Source organism: Mastomys coucha, unplaced genomic scaffold (genome assembly GCF_008632895.1).
Source record: "Mastomys coucha isolate ucsf_1 unplaced genomic scaffold, UCSF_Mcou_1 pScaffold4, whole genome shotgun sequence".
NCBI classification, from domain to species: Eukaryota; Metazoa; Chordata; class Mammalia; order Rodentia; family Muridae; genus Mastomys; species Mastomys coucha.
In genome coordinates this window covers 3,875,397-3,894,744 of record NW_022196910.1, presented here as the reverse complement: position 1 = coordinate 3,894,744, position 19,348 = coordinate 3,875,397, and the positions used below count along the sequence as shown (strand labels likewise).

General features: G+C 46.7%; 1 protein-coding gene across 1 annotated transcript; it reads left to right on the top strand.

The window, feature by feature from the left end:
• The first annotated feature begins 143 nt into the window (after positions 1 to 143).
• Akap8 (A-kinase anchoring protein 8) lies at positions 144 to 18,497 on the top strand. The gene is made up of 14 exons (XM_031350422.1): positions 144 to 269; positions 2,097 to 2,135; positions 3,224 to 3,256; positions 3,781 to 4,060; positions 4,422 to 4,902; positions 5,296 to 5,425; positions 5,592 to 5,638; positions 6,904 to 6,937; positions 8,694 to 8,781; positions 10,143 to 10,284; positions 10,548 to 10,641; positions 12,063 to 12,193; positions 15,404 to 15,499; positions 16,687 to 18,497. The coding sequence occupies exons 1-14, from the start codon at positions 251 to 253 to the stop codon at positions 17,113 to 17,115; spliced, it is 2,043 nt and encodes a 680-aa protein (XP_031206282.1). The 5' UTR covers positions 144 to 250; the 3' UTR covers positions 17,116 to 18,497.
• The last annotated feature ends 851 nt before the right edge of the window (positions 18,498 to 19,348 follow it).

Below are 19,348 nucleotides of genomic sequence, written 5' to 3'. Positions count from 1 at the left end.
AGCTCACGCGTGCGCGGACCGGAACGCTCCTGCGCACTAGCTTACCCTTGAGGCACAACTCCCGAGATGCTGTAGATTTGCAACCCGGAAGGCTAGGCGGGTCGGCGGGGGCGGGCCCACTGAGCAACCAATGGTAGCGCCCAGAAGGAGAGACGTACGCTCTTCTTCTTCCAGTAGCAGACAGCACGTTGAACGCATGCGTTCTAAGCGAATCTAAGAAAAGGCTTTGCTGTGGGGTCGCGTCGAAGACATGGAGCAAGGCTACGGAGGTTAGTATTGGGCTATTCTGCAGCCACGGGAGACCGTGCTGCATGTGGTATTCGGGCTTAGCTTGCAGCCGGAACGCACTTGCCACAGCCCGGTTCTGTGTACAGTCGGCCCGGACGCGCGCGCTTCCCTTATTGGGCTTCTGCGCAATCGTTCCCGAGGCGCCGCGTGTGGATTGGCCGGTAGGACTCGGGGCGGGGGGTGCGGATGAGGCGCGGAGGCCGACGCTGTGGCGGGTTTCTGGATGCGCCCTGGACCGCTTTCACCGTGCAAGCCGAGTGGCTTTCATCGCTGCCGGGACCCGAGGACCCGGGCGGCCTCAGTCCCGCCTTCTCTTCCGAAGACGCCACAAAATGGCGGTCCCAAGGGCGGGGCTAAAACGAGCGCTGGGGGAAGGCAGGGGGGTGAGGTCCGGCCGGGTCGCGGCGGCCGTGGCGAGGAAAGAGTCTCAGAGCTCATCCTCAGCAGGTCGTCCTTGCGAGCTCATATGCACTGGGCTGGTTTTCCTGAAGACTTACGGGCAGCGCGCGATCAGCCCAGCCGTGCACTGCGGCAACCCCCGGTGCAGCTCTTCGGGATAACCTGGCTGGGTCTCTGCAGTGTATGCGGCGTGTGGTGCCCGTGGGAGGTGTGCTGCCTGAGGGACTGGAATTCTTGACTGTAACATTACAATGGCCTGGAGGGATCCAGGGGTCTGCGGAAGTGGGAACGTTACCTTTCCTAACCTAACCTTCAGCATCTTTTTGCAGTTAGGCTTCGCTTCTCGAGCTATCTGCTTTTAATCTCCTAGGAGGCCTTGACTCTGTACGGAAATGTATCTACGTGAGATAGTTGGAACATGTGGAATGGGGTTGGAAGTGAGCACAGGGAGTGGTCAGTGGCTTCTGGCCCCTGAGGAAGGGGTCTTGAGAGGCAGCAGAATAACAAGATCCCTAGAACTGGACTTGCCCAGAGAGGCCTGAGATGTGATAAACACGTGTGCTTGAGTATCTTCAGGGACAGCCTACCACTCTCTGCCTTTGGGATCCTAGATCTATGTCTTCCATTCTTAGCCTTTCCACCAGATACCTGTCACAACCCTGCTTTAATACTTCCTTGGGTCAGGGAATTTCGTGGTGACTCCCACTTTCTACCTGCTAATAACTTTACAGATGCAGTTAGAGTGTGTGCAGCCTCCCTGGTGGCACTCCCTAAGTGGCAGTTAGGTATGGCGGTACTTGCTGAGTGCCTGTCAACACAGTTAAGGGACTATGTTAGAGTGATGGGTTTGGGATATTCTGGAAAGGGAGATAACCATTCACCCTATCAAAGTGAAGTCATTTGACAGCCTGGGACTGTGCCACTGTTTCAATTTATGTACTAGGCTCCAGGAACACAAACGAAGAGAATGTAATCCCCCTTCTGTTCAGAGGGGTGTTGTAGGAGATGGATTCGAAGGTCAGGTGGAGGCTTGAAAGCCTAGAGCGTTGAGTGTTTAGTTACATGGAAGCAGACCCTAATGTTTATGTTGTCAAATTCCCAGCTTAATTTCCCAGTTTTGTGGCATTTCTGGCAGTACTCGGAGTTTTCCCACTTATGTGGCCAGTGGAGTGGGCACTGTGACCTAATGCTGTGTCTTGTGTCCTCCAAACTTGGTTCCCTTCCCCTTTTTTGCTTTGATTGACAGCTCAGCCAGGTAAAGTGTGATGGTTTGAGTGCATTTGGGGGTGGGGGCAATTCTTGGAGGATGAAGGTGTGCTAGATTGCATTGTAAGTTGACACTTTGGGTATTATCACAACCCTCATTTTCTTGAGGTAGGGTAGAGTCTTGACACACAATCTTTTCACAGGCTATGGGGCATGGAGTGCTGGACCTGCCAACGCCCAGGGTAAGTGGTTCCTGCTTAGTGGGTTGGATTGTGGGTTTTCTCCACTGCACGGCCCTCTGTAGTAGAGCCCAGCATCTGCCTTCACCAGGGTACATTTTGCCTTTTAGTAAACAGAATACTCCGTGCATCACTCTACTATCCCACCGCCACACTTTTTTAAAATCTGAAAGGAACTCAGTAGATTGTATATTTAACATGCAAGGGGCTCCAGGATTGAGCCTCAATAGCACCCATCCATTCCTGTTAGCCTGTATATACAAATTGTATATTCCTGTTATGTTTATCATATACTATGGAGCATTTGTTTTGTGGTACTTTTCTTGTGACCATTTAGAGAGATAAAACCTTTTTTTGTTTTTTGTTTGTTTGTTTGGTTTGGTTTGGTTTTGGTTTTTGGTTTTTTGAGACAGGGTTTCTCTGTATAGCCCTGGCTGTCCTGGAACTCACTCTGTAGACCAGGCTGACCTTGAACTCAGAAATCTGCCTGCCTCTGCCTCCCAAGTGCTGGGATCAAAGGCGTGCGCCACCACCGCCCAGCCTGGGCTTTTGTTCACCCTTGTTTTCCGAGTCTAGAACCTGCCTCCCCACTCAGCCCCATTCCAGGGGACAAAGGCTTCCCTTGTTTTCCAGTCCCAGGCCAAACCCCTAGCATCATTGGAGGCAAGCCACTTTTTTGTGTATCACTGTGTGCCCCATGAGGAGGTCTTCAAGATACCTATGCCACATAATATGCTCTTGTTCAGTTGAGAATGTGATTTTTTTTTTCCAACTGATGCCTTAGGTATGATTGGAAATAACTAGGTGGGGGATCTAAGGTCCAGGCCAGACTGTCCTCTCAGTTGATATTGTAGTGTAGACCACCATCTTAGGAATTACTGTGTACCTTTCTTTTCTTAGCTTTCATGAGAGAAGTCAGGCTTGCCCGGGAGAGAAATGTCAATGGTGCTTTGTACCCATTCTGTTAAACTTGAGCATGCTAAGGACCACTGCCACCACCAGTCACACCCTGTCTTCTGGTGCAGTGAGGTGGCAGCTGTTCTTAGGTAACTCTAGCATTGAGGTGCTTATGTGTTTTTGTTTTTCCTAAGGTACATATGGAAGTGGTATGACCAGCTGGCAAGGTAAGAGCTTCTGAAAGGGATCTTGAGGTGGGCAAGTGAGTTTTTAAACAGCTATCCAGAGGGGCTGAGGTACAGGTCCCCATCCCCCCATCCTAGCTGTGCACACAGTTCTGTTGATTGTATGGAAAATAAAGCTGCCGGAGCACTGGGCCCTGAGGCATGCCAGAGCTAGGCTGACCTGAAGGGGAGTTTGAACTTGTCCGGGAGGGATTGTGGATACAGGATTGCAGGAACAGTTTTCAGATGTTTTTGTCAGTAGCTGGAATTGCTATTCTGAGGTTCTTAGCCACCTCTGGCTTTGATTAGGAAACAAGTCCTTCTGTCTCTTAAAGAAAACCTGCTACTACAACCTGTGGCCACCTGTCTCTCTGTTCTTGATCACATGTGTATTGTGGTATGATGTTGGTAATGCTTAGTTCTATAACTTTTTCCTTCTTGGTGGACAGAGATTATTCCCGCAGACAAGAATGTCATGGCTAGCCTCATGTTCTAAGGCCTAACATGGTTCTTCTTTCTTCTGATAGGTTATGAAAACTACAACTACTACAACGCCCAGAACACCAGTGTCCCTGCAGGAACACCCTATAGTTATGGCCCAACCTCATGGGAGGCCACCAAGACCAGTGATGGTGGCCTGGCAGCTGGGAGCTCTGCCATGCATGTGGCCTCTTTTGCCCCAGAGCCATGTACCGACAACTCTGACTCGCTCATTGCCAAGATCAATCAACGTTTGGACATGTTGTCCAAGGAAGGAGGCAGGGGTGGGATCAGCAGCAGTGGGGAGGGCATGCAGGACCGAGACAGGTGATTATGGCCTTCAACCTTTGCTGGTGGAACCCCTTTCTGGAATCATGGGAGTGGGTACCAACTTATTTAGAAAGCCTTCTTTCCTGTTCCTGTGTTAGGCTGGAGTTGGACCCTGTGGGAGGGCTTCACTGAAGTTTTCCTAAACTACCCATAAACCAAAGATTCTTTGTTAGCACTGTTTGAATGAGTGTTCTTAGGCTAGTTTGCCTTCTGGGCATTTAGGTAGATACTGGGTGGGTTTGTTTCTTGTTCTGAATGTAAGAGGATCACCTTAGTGTACAGTTAGGGCTGGGGGCAGATTACTGGGTAGCCTGCATGGCTTAGGCTGCTCCTAATGGGCTGTATATTTCCTTTGCAGCTCCTTCCGCTTCCAGCCATACGAGTCCTACGACTCCAGGCCCTGTGTACCTGAGCATAATCCCTACCGCCCTGGCTACAGTTACGATTATGACTTTGACTTGGGGGCTGACCGCAATGGTAGCTTTGGTGGGACATTCAATGACTGTCGGGACCCAGCCCCAGAGCGGGGCTCCCTTGATGGTTTCTTCAGGGGCCGGGGCCAGGGCCGCTTCCAGGACCGGAGCAACTCCAGCACCTTCATACGTAGTGACCCCTTTATGCCACCCGCAGCCTCGGAGCCCTTATCCACTCCCTGGAATGAGCTGAACTACATGGGTGGACGTGGTCTAGGTGGGCCCTCCACCAACAGGCCACCTCCTTCCCTCTTCTCCCAGTCCATGGCCCCCGACTACAGCATGATGGGCATGCAGGGGGTGGGCGGTTTTGGTGGCACCATGCCTTATGGATGTGGCCGGTCCCAGACTCGGATACGGGATTGGGTAAGTTCACCAAGTTCTGTCAGGCCTTCCTGCCTTCTCTTCCTAACAGCTTTGTTGAGGTAAAAGTTGTATACTGTAAGATGCCCTCACTTCCCAAGTGTGCAGTTCCACTTTCAGTAAGTTTACACCACTTGGTTGGATGTCTCCATCAGCTCATCTGTTCTCTAGCCCTGGGGTTGACCTGTTGTAGTAGATACTTCACAGCAGTAGAGTCACACATTTGTGTGACTTGGTGTGTCTGGCTCCCTCGTGGGCTTTTGGACTCCTGTTATAGTCTCTCGCTTTTTTGAAGACTTTTTTTCCTGCCTTAGTTTTTCACAAGTGCTGCTCTTTACTTGTGGGGCATCTTACAGGCCCGGGTTAGCAGTATATGACATGTGTTTGTGTCTGTAGCCCAGAAGGAGAGGGTTTGAACGCTTTGGACCAGACAACATGGGCAGGAAGCGGAAGCAGTTCCCATTGTATGAAGAACCTGATGCCAAGCTGGCCCGTGCTGACAGTGAAGGAGATCTGTCTGAAAACGGTATGCTCTGGGAATCACTGAGCTGGGTGGGTGTGATGTGAGTCACTTGCCTGCTTGGATTGAGGTGGCATTGTTTGGTTAGTCTGGTCACTGAGTTTGGGGATGTGGAAATGCTCTGGGAACCATCCACCTAAGGGCTAACACTGCTGTTCCCTGTGTCTGCCAGATGATGGAGGTGGTGACTTACGGTCAGGGGATGAAGAATTCAGGGGGGTAAGTTTCACCTTCACAGATTGTCTCTGGGCTTGCTTGCTTCTGTCTTATTTTTCCTTACAGAGGTGAAAATAGCTGTTTGGCTTGTCAACCGCATACCTTTTGTGTGCATCCTATAACAACTGTTTTGTTTTTGAGTTTGCTTGTTTTTAATTCTTCTCTCATACATTATATCCCAAAGGAAGTTTCTCTTCCCTCTCAGTCCCCCCCATCCTCCTCTCCTCTTCCCCAGATCTATTCCTTCTGTTCCCCTTCTGAAAAGAGCAGGTCTCCCAGGGATATATATCATCCACTGTTTCTCCTTCTTAAAGCTCCCAAACCATTTCCTTGCCTTACAAGTGCTGAGTCTAGCCTTCTAATGGTGGGGCTCTGCAGAGTGCTGCTGGCGCTGTCTGGCCTCTTGTCCTGATACCCAGTCACTGGGGAGTGTCAGCAAAGGCCTGAGGAATGCACAAGGTGTCAGGAAGTTTCCTCTGGGTACTTCTAATGGTCAGGCGCAGAGCCAGGTGAGGGTGGGCTGGCAGATCTTGAATAGCTTTCTCTTTGGGCGCCAGGTGGTAGAATCCAAACCTTGAGCCATGCTCTCCAAGTGCTACCTACCAGCAACAACTTCGAAGCTTTTCTAAGAATCTTTCTTGCTCCCCATTCAGTTGAAGTGGTTCTTGAGGCTGGAAGTCTCTGCAGATCTCTTAGACCTGCCCAGGACATTGACTCTGCCTAGATAATCCTAGGATCTCTATTTATACTAATTTGTTATTATGCTGAACACATACTTAGAAATTTGGGAAAGCCTGTTTCCAATCAGTGCTAGAATAGAATATCCCAGACTGGAGCAATTCCCCCTGCCAGTGGATAATCTCTTTTTCTATGATACAGAACTATATTGGATGCCTTTGCTACTGGGCAGGTTCTGTCACTTTGAAGAGAACCGAGTTGGTCACTGTAGAAAAAAAGAATTACCTTTATGGTCTTCTAATAGCAATGAATTAGAATAGGGCATGCACGCTCTCCTCTTTGCTTCAGGTTTCTTTTTTTTTTTTTTTTTTTTTTTTTTTTTTGGTTTTCGAGACAGGGTTTCTCTGTGTAGCCCTGACTGTCCTGGAACTCACTCTGTAGACCAGGCTGGCCTTGAACTCAGAAATCTGCCCGGCTTGCTTCAGGTTTCTTGGTGCTGCCTCATTTCCCAGTGCCATAGCAGGCCACGTACTGGTTAGAACTCTGGAACTTCCACCTCACTGCCTGACATTATATTTCCCCTTTTTCAGGAGGATGAATTCTGTGACCCCAGGAAGCAGAGAGGTAGGCGTTGCCCAGTATCTTTTGTAGCCTTTCTTTATCTGACCCACACTCATTGCCCAGCTCCCAACCAGCTTCTGAGCAAAACAGACTTTGCATGGAGAACTCCATGGTTCATGGCAGAGGAGCTGCAGCTGCGCAGTGGACCCACACTATGGGAACTATCCTCAAAACTTGGTTCCAATGTTCGGGGCAAGATTTGCTTGAAAGGAGTTCCTTTGCCTCAGTAGATACAAGTTGTAGGAGGTAGGAAGCCCAGCTGTGGGTATCTGCGATGCCCGTGTTAGGAAAGGGGGTTCAGAAATCTGAAGAGAAAGAGGTCCCTTTTCTATTCCCATATTCTGTCCCATCTTCTTTATTCCCACAATGAGTATTTTTGTTATTGTTGGTTTTGGGGTTTTTTTTTCCCCCTTTTTCTCAGTTGTGAGCCTCAGTTTTGTACCCTGGCCTCTGTCAGAAATACTGGCAGCTTCAGTACTTACGGACAGAAAGAAAATACCTACTATGGTTGACCTTGTATTCAGGCCCATATCTAAAGACAGTTATCACTGAACAGGTCTTGTTAGTTCTAGGGCAAGAGACCTAAGAGGTGAGCAAAGGTTATATATACCCCAAGGGTGAGAATAAGCCTGAGCAGCAAGGCCTTAGGCTCACCCAGCAACCACTTGTCTTTCTCCCTGTTGTGTGGACCTGCCTTAGCTGGTTACTCTCAAAGATCACAGGCTAACCCTTATCCCTTGTAATCAGAAGGCCTTTGGCTCCTCTAAGGTTCTCAGGTTAGCTAGCCCTCAGATGTCCCCCATCCTACACATTTTGTCCCAGCGCGGGATCACCCCCAGCATCCAGCAGTTCATGCAGCCGGGCAAATGCTAAAGCAAAGGTGACATGTTTGTTGCGCACAGGTCCTGCTACCCAACCGGGATGACTTTGCTATTAAACAGCAGTCATAGTTTCAGGCAGTGACCTCTTGCCAAAAGTCCCACACGTCCTTTTGAGAGGCTTCTGAGCAGCGCACGCCGGTCGCCATCTTCGTGGGACAGTCTCGGGACTGGCATCAGGGGTAGGGGTTACAGTTCAGATGCTTATCCAACCTTTTTTCAGCATCCAGCCCTAGCCCTGAGCCTGGGGCTCTGGCGTGGTCTCATGCTGAGATGCTGGCCACAGGGCTGTCCTGGGAGTAGATGGGAGGACCAGTTGGTCTCTTCCCATTTTTGTGTCTAGGATTGTTTCCCACCTGGCTTTGGGAAAGTCCGAGATTGTTGGTTTTGTGAGTGGAAGCTAGAGATCGGGCCAGCAAGGACTGTCAGACCTGCTGAGTCCCTAGCTTAGGTGAAGCCAACAGGACAGTCACCACAGCCCACCTAGAGGTGGGATGGAGGGTGGCAGTGCAGCTTTGTGTATTTCCCAAGACTTTCCAGCTGCTGCCTCTGTGTGGGTATTTGCAGAGAAGAGCCAATAACAAAGTGCTATATTGGTCGAGCAGCCTGGGACAGGACAGAGTAGGTGGCCATGAGTGGGATGGGCCTCTGCCCATCAGGCCATGGAAGGAGTGAGGCAACTCCTCTGGGTTCTCTTCAAAGGTCCTGGTACATCAGGAACCTCTAACAGCTCCTCGGTGCCTTGGGGTATCCTAGCCCTACCACAAAAGTATGGAAGCTGGGCACAGGGTGTGGCTGCCAAGCTGCAGCATCCAACTTGGCCCTGGAGCTGACCTCTCCAGCAGGCTCCTCAGTGTCTCGAGGGGACTTTTCTGTTACAGGAGAAAAGGAGGACGAGGATGAGGATGTGAAGAAGAGACGGGAGAAACAGAGGAGGAGAGACAGGATGCGGGACCGCGCTGCTGACAGGTGAGGGGCTAGTGAGGTGAGGCAGGCAGGCTGTCAGGGCCAAGGAAAGATTCCCCCACCGAAAGCAGTTGGGTCTGGGCACTGTCAGACCCTCCCTCTGTAATGCATAGGAGCTTTTATAACTCCAGCTGTCAAGAAATCTTAGCCATGGGGCTGGAGAGATGGCTCAGCAGTTAAGAACACTGACTGCTCTTCTAAAGATCCTGAGTTCAAATCTCAGAAACCACATGGTAGTTCACAATCATCCGTAATGAGATCTGGCACCCTCTTTCGGTGTGTCTGAAGACAACTACAGTGTACTTAGATATAATAATAATTAAATCTTAAAAAAAATCTTGCCAGGCAGTGGTTGTGCACGCCTTTAATCCCAGCACTTGGGAGGCAGAGGCAGTAGGATTTCAGAGTTCGAGGCCAGCCAGGGCTATCCCTGTCTCAAAACCAAAAAAAAAAAAAAACCTTAGCCAGGGTAATGGAAGATACAGCTTAGAGAAGTGTGTGGAAGATGGATGTAATTTTGCTTGGAGAATCCACTTCTGAGACTACCATCTTTCCTCACTTTTGGAATTAGAGCCTGAATGCCAGAACTGGGAGCTCTCTTGGCTCCTCAGCTGGCCTAAGTGATCTACTACTGTCTGCTGCCTTGGCATTTAACCTCCCAGAAAGTGCTCTTCATCCAGTAGAGCTGCTAAAAGGGTGTCTTGATTCCCTGTCCAAATCTAGACAATCTCTGGGGTTCAGCAGAGTGAGAATACATGTATAAGTTATTCTGCTGGCCAGATTTTATATCACACAAGAATGCTAAAATGCCAGGCCCGTATGGTGACTCTCTTGACTCCATCATGGAACTGTCCCTCATGATAAAGAAGCTACTGGCTATATGAGAATCTTGCTTTTTGTCATTATCCTTACATAACAAGTCCTCTTACCTATGGAGCCATTTCCCCGGACCAAATGACTTAAATTTTTCATTTCTTAAGGGGTGGGGCATGTGTTTACACAGAGGTCTTTTTTTATGTGAATGAGTACACATCTGCCACTGCTACCACTGCATGCTGATGAAGGTCAAAACGAAGTGTGAAGGAATTTGTCCTCTTTTTCCACCTGTAGATGGTGCAGGTCTAAGCTTGGCAGCAGTTGCTGAGCAGTTTTCCAGACTCTAACTCCTGTCTTAAGGCGTAGATCCTTCCATCTGGTGCTGTTTCCTCATTGGCCTTAAAGGCTCAACACCCGAGAGACTGAAACCATAAAAGGCTCTCCTTGGCTCTTTCAAGGACAAGACTAATCCTGGTTGTTTTGCATTTCTGTACCCAAAGATGAGCTGGTGATCTCTGTATTACCACTTCTTTCTATGTTCTCTCTAGGATTCAGTTTGCCTGTTCTGTATGCAAGTTTCGTAGCTTTGAAGACGAAGAAATTCAAAAGCATCTGCAAAGTAAATTTCACAAAGAGACTTTGCGATTTATAAGTACCAAACTGCCCGACAAGACAGTAGAATTTCTCCAGGTAAAGTATGCAACTGTGTTTGTAGGTAGCCCTGAAAGTATAAGGACCCTTTAGGGAGGCTTAAGAGGAATGAGAGGCCTAAACATGATACAATTTCTTTTCCCAAATTGAAACTACTGTACATGTTCCTGTATCAGAGTGATAATAGCTCTCTGACCACAGCAGGTTTTGCCCACAGTAGCACCTTGTCTCACTCTGCAGTTGAGAAGTGCCCAGTGTAGTGTGTTGACATTTAATTTGGTGCTATCTCTCAATCCTTCTAGGAGTACATCATAAACAGGAATAAGAAAATTGAGAAACGGCGTCAGGAGTTGTTAGAGAAGGAGAGCCCTAAACCCAAACCAGATCCATTCAAAGGTAAGTTGTGATCCAGTGTCCAGGTATAGAATGCAACTCCTGGAGGCTCCTGCTCGATTGCTTTTTGTTGTTGTTTTGTTTTGTTTTGCTTTTTGTTTTTGTTTTTTGAGACAGGGTTTCTCTGTATAGCCTTAGCTGTCCTAGAACTCACTGTGTATACACCAAGCTGGCCTCAAACTCAGAAATCTGCCTGCCTCTGCCTCCCAAGTGCTGGGATTAAAGGCATGTGCCACCACCACCCGGCTGCGTTTGATTGTTATTACCACACTGCAGCTCATGGTCATCTATGGCTTCAGTCCCAGGGAATCCAATGCCCTGTTTTGTCCACATAGACATGAATACTGGCAAAATATCAACACACATAAAATAGATTGAAAAAGAAGACAATGCAAAGGTTTATATAGTTTTTTATTTATTTTATGTGTATGAGTACACTGTAGCTGTACAGATGGCCCCCACTTGCTCTGGCATAATACACTGTAGCTGTCTTCAGATGCACCAGAAGAGGGCGTCAGATCTCATTACGGGTAGTTGTGAGCCACCACGTGGTTGCTGGGATCCGAACTCAGGACCTTCGGAAGAGCAGTCAGTGCTCTCACCTGCTGAATCATCTTGCCAGCCCTATATAGTTCCATATATTACAGTACTTAACATTTATGAGGTCAGAGTTTGTTTAATCCCCACACCATTAAAAAACAAAACAAAACAAAACAGCTCTTAGGAGCTCTGGCTGGTCTCCTACAGTTTTTGAATTTGATTCCCAGCACCAACGTAGCAGCTCACAACTGTCTGTAACCCCAGTTTTAGGGGATACAATGCCCTATTCTGACCCCCTTGAGCAACAAGCACATGTGGTGAGCAGACATGTGCAAGCAAACTGTACATATAAAATAAGACTTTTTTTTTTTTTTTTTAATTAAACAGCCAAATGGTGGCAGCACTTTAATCCCAGCACTTAGGAGGGGAGGCAGGTGAGTCTCTGAGTTCAAGGACAACCTTTTCTACAGAACAAGGCACAGGATACCTAGGGCTACATAGTGAGACCCTATCTCAAAAAACTAAACAAAAACAAGCAGTGCTAGTTAAGGGCTACCAAAAAATGTGAGGCCGAATGCTGTGGGAAAGCACTTAGTGGAAAGAAGCCCTGTATGCAGTGAGGTGAGAGCACAGCTGTGTTGACAGCCCATCAGTGGGATGTGACGCAATCTAGCAGTTCTCTCCTGGTGTAGACATAGCTGCAAGGATGAGGTGTGGACAAAACAAAACATTCCTCACAGTGGGGCAGGTCTCCAGCTTCTCTCCTTCTGTCCTAAAGATACCCTAGAGGGAGAAGAGGGAGGCAGCGTGGTCCAGGTGGAGGTCTCTGTGTTAGTGCTTGTCTGGAGAGGAGGAGGAAAGCTATTTGTTGGGTTCCATTCCAGGGATTGGCCAGGAGCATTTCTTCAAAAAGATAGAAGCCGCGCATTGCCTGGCCTGTGACATGCTCATTCCCGCACAGCACCAGCTCCTCCAGCGGCATCTGCATTCCGTGGACCACAACCATAATCGAAGGGTAAGTCTTCTTTTGATGCAGGCTGGCTCCTGGGATGACCTCAGACCCTTGTATGTTGTATTAGGAGTGCTCGCATTCTATCAGGTCTTGCCTTCACTTCAGAGTCCGTCAAAATGCGGTTGCACTTGGTGGAATGTATCTCTGATTCTCACCTACCTGGAGGCTGCGTTGAGAGGCCGGCTTTCATCCCCTCTTCTCTCTCCTTGTTCTCAGTATGTAGCCCTAGCTGGCCTCTCCCTCTGCCTCCCAAGTACTAAAGGTACTTAAAAAGAGAAGGGAAGCTGGGCGGTGGTGGCGCACGCCTTAAATCCCAGCACTCTGGAGGCAGAGGCAGGTGGGATTTCTGAGTTCGAGGCCAGCCTGGTCTACAGAGTGAGTTCCAGGACAGCCAAGGCTACACAGAGAAACCCTGTCTCGAAAAAACCAAAAAAAAAAAGAGAGAGAGAGAAGGGAAAACACAGAAATTTGGTGTGCAGATTGGCCATATATATATAGTATACTATATATAGTAGCTGAAATTCTGGATTGAAACTGTTTTCTACAAATCAGAGTTAAGTTTCCAGCTGCTGAAAACTTGGACTTCAGTAAGGTGAGACCAGGACCACTCAGAATTCAGTGTGGTTTGGGTTTTTTCTCATCCCCCTTCCCCTCTCCCTTTTGCTCCAGGCCCCACTCACTCCAGCCCACAGGTTTTTCATTTGTTTCTCGTTATGAGTGGTTGTGAGTCGCCATGTGGTTGCTGGGATTTGAACTCGACCTCTGGAAGAGCAGTCAGTACTCTTTACGACTGAGCCATCTCACCAGCCCCTGACTTGTGTTTTAGTATTGGTTTGGTCTTCCATTGATGATGAGGCTGAAGATTTAACTAGGGATTAACAAGATTTTGTTTAAGTACAAACCATAAGAAACTCAGAAAGAAGGAAGACCAAAATGTGGATACTTTGTTCCTTCTTAAAAGGGGGAACAAAATACCCATGGAAGGAGTTATAGAGACTAACTATGGAGCAGAGACTGAAGGAAGGACAATCCAGAGACTGCTCCACCTGGGAATCATTCCCATATTCAATCATCAAATCTAGACACTATTGTGGATGCCAGCAAGTGCTAGATGACAGGAGCCTGATATAGCTGTCTCCTGAGAGGCTCTGACAGTACCTGACTAATACAGAAGTAGAGGCTCACAGCCATCCATTGGACTGAGTACAGGGTCCTACAGGGTCCCCAATGAAGGAGCTAGAGAAAGGACCAAGGAGCTTGCAGCCCCTTTGGACGAACAACAATATGAGCTAACTAGTACCCTCAGAACTCCCAGGGACTAAAACTCCATCCAAAGAGTACACATGGGGGGACTCATGGCTCCAGCAGCATGTGTATAGTAGAGGATGGCCAAGTTGGTCATCAATGGGAGGAGAGGACCTTGGCCCTGTGATGGTTCTATGCCTCAGTGTAGGGGAATGCCAGGGCCAGTAAGCAGGAGTGGGTAGGATGGGGGGAGGGAACGGGTTTGTTTTAGTTTCTATTCTTTTTATTTTATTTTTTTATTTTTTATTTTTTGGAGGGGAACCTGGGAAAGGAGATGTTGTAAATAAATAAAACATCTAATAAAAAAAGGAGAAAAAAAAAAACCCAAGGTTTTGTTGATAGGTTTGTGGGAGTTGTTTGGTTTCATAAGAAGTCTGATCTTAGATATAATTGGCCTTTATCTGCAATCCTACAATCACAGATTGAACCAACTGAAGATTGAAAACTTGGTCTAAGAATTACAACTTTACTGAATGCATTGCAATTCTTTCTAATGTTCCCCAACCAGTACCTTATAGCTGTTTGCACAACTAATTTTGTTAGGCTTGTAAGTCATCTAAAATGTAGGAATGCATAAGCCTATGCAATATTTATTTTGGGTTTTGGGAGGCAGGGTTTCTCTGTGTGGTCCTGGTTGTCCTGGAACTTAGAGATTCATCTGCCTCTGCTTCCTGAGTATTGGGATTAAAGGCATGCACCATTACCTGGCTGCATCTCATCTCTTAGTACTTGCTTTTTTTTTTAATTAATGTGTATGGTTGTTTTGCCTGTTTGTCTACCAGTGTACCATGTAAGTGTCTGGTGCCTATGGATATCAGAAAAGCTCCAGATCCCTTTAACTGGAGTTAGAAACTCTAATTGGGAGCTGCCATGTGGATGCTAGGAATGAACCCTAGATCCTCTACAAGAGCAAAAAGTGTTTTTAGCCACTGAACCATCATCTCTCCAGTTCTTCTAGGACTTTCAGAGATCTGCAGAACAGCAGTCTACAAGCCAGGAGTCAGTATATGAGAAGATAAGCCTCAAAGCAGTCAAGTAGTTCACGAGCTTCTTTGAGACAGGATCTCACCCTATAGGGGCCGAGCTCAAAGGCTCGCACCACAGTGCTTGCAGTCTGAAGTTTTGGTTTATTCTGCTGGGATTTACTATGAAAGCAATATAACCTCCCAAAACTTTAGTTTTTCCCTGTTTAATTCACACAACTTACCTTTTTGTTTGTTGTTGAGATACAGTCTCACTAAATAGCTTTGGCTGGTATAAAACTAGCCATGTATACCAGACTAGCCTTGAACTCAGAGTTAGAGGTGAGCACCACCATGCCTCTGAGTGCTATTTAGCCTTGCCTGTGCACATGGAACATGGTCTTAGGAGTCATACCTGGTTTTGTCCTATAATACAACCTTTCCACTTAATTGCACTGCTTTTATTTCAAGGGCTCTCTGGTACTTTTCTTTCCTGTTTGGCATTTTGAGATTTTCCTCCAAAATAAAGATGGCAGTTGCATGTCATGAAAGCTTGGAAGTGTCCTAGTTTTATTTCTTAATGTGTGTGACCAGAAGCAACTTAGTAAAGAAAGGGTTTACTTTAACTAATGATTTCAGGTTATATACCACATCATTTTGAGGAAATAATCAAGGCTGAAACCTGGAGCAACTGTCATGTCCATAGTCAGGAGCAGAGAGAATGAATGCATGCGTGCTTGGTATTTAGCTGGTTCTCTCTTACATAGTCCAGGGGTTGGTGCCACTCCACTGATTCAGGCTAGCCTGATCTAGACAGTACAGCATCGAGACTAGTGGGTGGTTGGGTTGTGTCAAGTTGACAGTTAAACTAACCATTGCATACCCTGGCTAGTTTTCTGGTTTCTCTTGGCTATTTTAAAAAGCCTTTTTTTGGTTGCCTTTGCAGTTGGCTGCTGAGCAGTTCAAGAAAACAAGTCTCCATGTGGCTAAGAGTGTTTTGAACAACAAACATATAGTGAAGATGCTGGAAAAATATCTCAAGGTTTGTATTTTGGAATCTAATGGACCAGAAAAGCCTTGGGGATGGGAGGTTTGTATGATAAGTGTAGGCAGAGTGCAGTATTCAGCATTTCTGAGTTTTGAAAAAATTAGAGATGAGAACATAGGCGGGTTTTGATCCATGACAGTCTTGGATTTCCACAGACTTGGTGCTTAGCCGTGGGCCTTGCGGGGGTGGGGGGGGCGTTTGTCGGAACACTGCTTGTGCTACTAATACTCAACACACACTCCAAAAAGATGGTTGTGTAGCTGTAGAGTACTGAACAGGTATTGGTGATAATGCAGGGCGGTGGTGGCACACGCCTTTAATCCCAGCACTTGGGAGGCAGAGGCAGGTGGATTTCTAAGTTCAAGGACAACCAGAGAATCCCTGTCTTGAACCCCCTACCCCCTCAAAAAAAAAAAAAGAAAGAAAAAGCATCCAAGCTGAGAAGCTGAGTGTAGTGACACATGCCTGTAGTTCCAACTACTCTGGAGCCATGGGAGAATCAGTTCAGCCCAGGAAATTGAGGTTAGCAGGGCAACATATCAATACCTGGTCTCAAACAATTAAACAGGGCTGGAGAGATGGCTCAGTGGTTAAGAGCACTGACTGCTCTTCCAGAGGTCCCAGCAATCACATGGTGGTTCACAACCATCTGTAATGAGATCCAATGCTTTCTTCTGACAGCTACAGTGTATTCATACACATAAAATAAATCTTTCAAAAAAAAAAGCCTGTAAATGAAATTAAAAGTGTGTGATGGCACACATCTGGGAGCCAGATGCAAGAGGATTACTGAATTTTGAGGCCAGCCAGAGCCATAATAAAAATAGGGTACAAAAAGTTCAAATTGGGTCTGTGGGTGCCACTAGTGCTGCAGAACTTAGCGTGTGTATACTTGGATTTAATCCCCAACACCCCCAATATGTGTACTAGTTAACAGATAAGAGGCTGTGGGTTTGAAAAGGATGAAGGGGAACGTGGGAAGAATTGGAGCAAGGAGAGGAAGGGGGCAAGTGTCATAAGTACAATACTTACTTATTCTAAGTAAATGTACCAAGCTGAAAGCTTCGAAGGCTGCAGTCTGCCAGTGTAGTGTGCTGCTTTGTAGACCCTCCTAAGAATGAGGGCCCATAAACTGGGTCTCTGCCTGGCTGGGGCGCTGATTGTGTTTCCTCTGTGTCCAGGGCGAGGATCCTTTTGTCAATGAAACTACTGATCTTGAGACAGAAGGAGATGAAAATGTAGGAGAGGAGAAGGAGGAGACACCAGAGGAGGTAGCTGCAGAAGTCTTAGCAGAGGTGATCACAGCAGCAGTGAGGGCTGTAGAAGGGGAAGGAGAACCGGCTGCAGAGCGTAATGAAGTCCTAGTGGAAGTGGAAGGGCGTGTGGACACAGCAGAAGCCGGCAGTGACCCCCACACTGAAAAGCTACCAGAAGAGCAGACATGTGAAACAGCATCTGAGACCAGGAACATCGAAGACAAGGCCAGAGGCGAAGCAGCCGTGCCAGCAGCAGGTGCAGGAAGCACGTCACCTGTCATAGCTATCCCAGGAATCATGGAAGATGAGCTGGAACAAACTGATGCAGAGTCCAAAGATACTCCCACAGAATGATCTTTTGTTCCCTGTTTCAAGGGATGTGTTCTATCATGTGTTCTTTTTGTTTATAAGTTGTACTAGGTGTGTGTTGTTTGGTGGAAAGACTGGGCCATTTCCTTCCCAATGCACCTCAAGGACCGATGCTGTACAGTAGATGGCTTCCCATCTCTGTTAGAACACAAAAAGAGGTAAACCATTTTCCCAAGTGGCCTTTGATGGCTATCTGTGCACTGCAGTTAGAATAATAAAAGTAGATCTTCCTGATAATTGTTAAGTCCTAAAACGGACAGAATGTGAGGTTTTGTATTGTGTTGTGTTTTTGTTTGGTTGGTCTTTATTTCATTTTATTTTGCTTTTTCTCTCAAGCAATCCGATACGAATATAACTTGTTTGAGAAAAAAGAATTTTTTAATTATTTAGGGGAATTCCCTCATTCGCCTATGCATGGTTGATGTGGGACACACACAGTTCAACCATCCATGTGTGTGAGAGCTGAAATTGTGCCCCCTAGCAATAAACAGTCCTGCCTGTTGCAATCAATATCAGACCATTTTTTTAAGGCCTTTATTTCAGCTTTGGCATTGAAATAGCATCTTGCTTGGACCAAGCTCACCTTCAAAATCAATCTAATCCTCCTGTCTCAGCCCCTGGAGTACTGGGACCATGTGTGTACAGCCATGCTCAGCTGGGCTTTGGTTTTATAATACACTGTATTCTATGTTCCGCACCAGATGTGACAGCATCCTGTTAATTGTAGACACATGGCATGACAAAGGGCCTGTGTATGAGAGAGTCCAAGCTATTCCCTGGGAAGCAGACCTACCTGAGCCTCTAGAGTGAAGACACTGCAAAGGGCATTGGGCCTCACTGTTCAGTGCTTGCTAATCAGTTTGATGTTTGTGTTCCGCCTCTATTAGTGCAGGATTATGGGGTTTTTGTTTTGTTTTCTCTTAATTTTGTTATTTCCACCTAAAAGTACTTAGGGCAAAAAAAAACATGAAATTATTCCGTTGATGAAAAACAAATGTAAACTTCCGTAGATGGGATCTATCTGTAAAAGCTCACACAGTAAAGATGTTTCATTTTAAGCAAATAGTTTTCCTTTTGCAGTCTGCATCTGGGAAAGGGAGGCTGGGCATGTCCTTAAAGTAGCAAGGACTAGGTTTTATAGGCTCAGAATGGTGGGGTTTTCCCTACCTTTTGAAGTTACAATGCTGTCCATCATTAACTGTACACAGCTCACATCTTGGAAACATCAACCAATGAGGAATTATAAAAGGCAATAAAATATTGCAGCAGTTTCATCAGGACTTCTGTCAAGGAGCATTACTAGGGAGTTTGAGATAAACTTTGGGAATATCAATGTCAAAACAAGCAATAAATTGATGTTGTGGAGACATTTCTGTTCATTACTGCTGAGTGTGTGTGTGTGTGTGTGTGTGTGTGTGTGTGTGTGTGTGTGTGTGTGTGTTTCTGATCTGAGAATGAAAGCCAGGGTCTCCTGGCAAGAACTCTTAATTTACTACTTAGTGTGTGCACATGAATATGCCACCCAGGAGAAAACCTGTGGGTCACAGGGATCCAACTCCTGTCTTCAGGAGGTTTGGCAGCCAGCATCCTTACCTGGCAAGATCTCTCCAGCTTTATTTTTGATAGTCTCCAGGGTACTGGAATTACTAAAAACCAGCAGTGTGAAAAAGAGACTTAAAAATGTTTGGTTTGGGGCTGGTGAGATGGCTCAGCAGTTAAGAGCACTGACTTCTTCAGAAGGTCCGAGTTCAAATCCCAGCAACCACATGGTGGCTCACAACCATCCCTAATGAGATATGACTCCCTTTTCTGGAGTGTCTGAAGACAGCTACAGTGTACTTACATATAATAAATCTTTTAAAAAAAATTTTTTTTTTGGTTTTAGAAATAGTTTCTCTGTGTAGCCTAGCTTATCTGAAAATAGCTCTGTAGACCAGGCAGGCTGGCCTCAAACTCAAGAGATCACCTGCCTTTACCTTCTTTGGGTACATCATGACCTTTTCCTGGCTTGAGGCTAAGAATTTTATAAGTAGGCCTGTCATTGAGAAACATCTCATTTTAAGAGTGTATGTTCCCTCATGTGGGTTGTTTCATTATACATGGAGTTAAGTAAACTCCAAGATAAGGAAAAATTACTTTGGTATATGAGTCTTATAGATGCCAGTAACCATGAACTTTTCCATAGGGCACATTTGTTTTAAATGTCAATCCTAACTAT

What these genes read in the sequence shown, in the direction of transcription:
- Akap8 (XM_031350422.1), top strand. An exon ending in GGGATGAAGAATTCAGGGGG is followed by an intron (nt 5,639 to 6,903) that starts GTAAGTTTCACC and finishes CCCCTTTTTCAG; the next exon opens with GAGGATGAATTCTGTGACCC. An exon ending in CGGGACCGCGCTGCTGACAG is followed by an intron (nt 8,782 to 10,142) that starts GTGAGGGGCTAG and finishes TGTTCTCTCTAG; the next exon opens with GATTCAGTTTGCCTGTTCTG.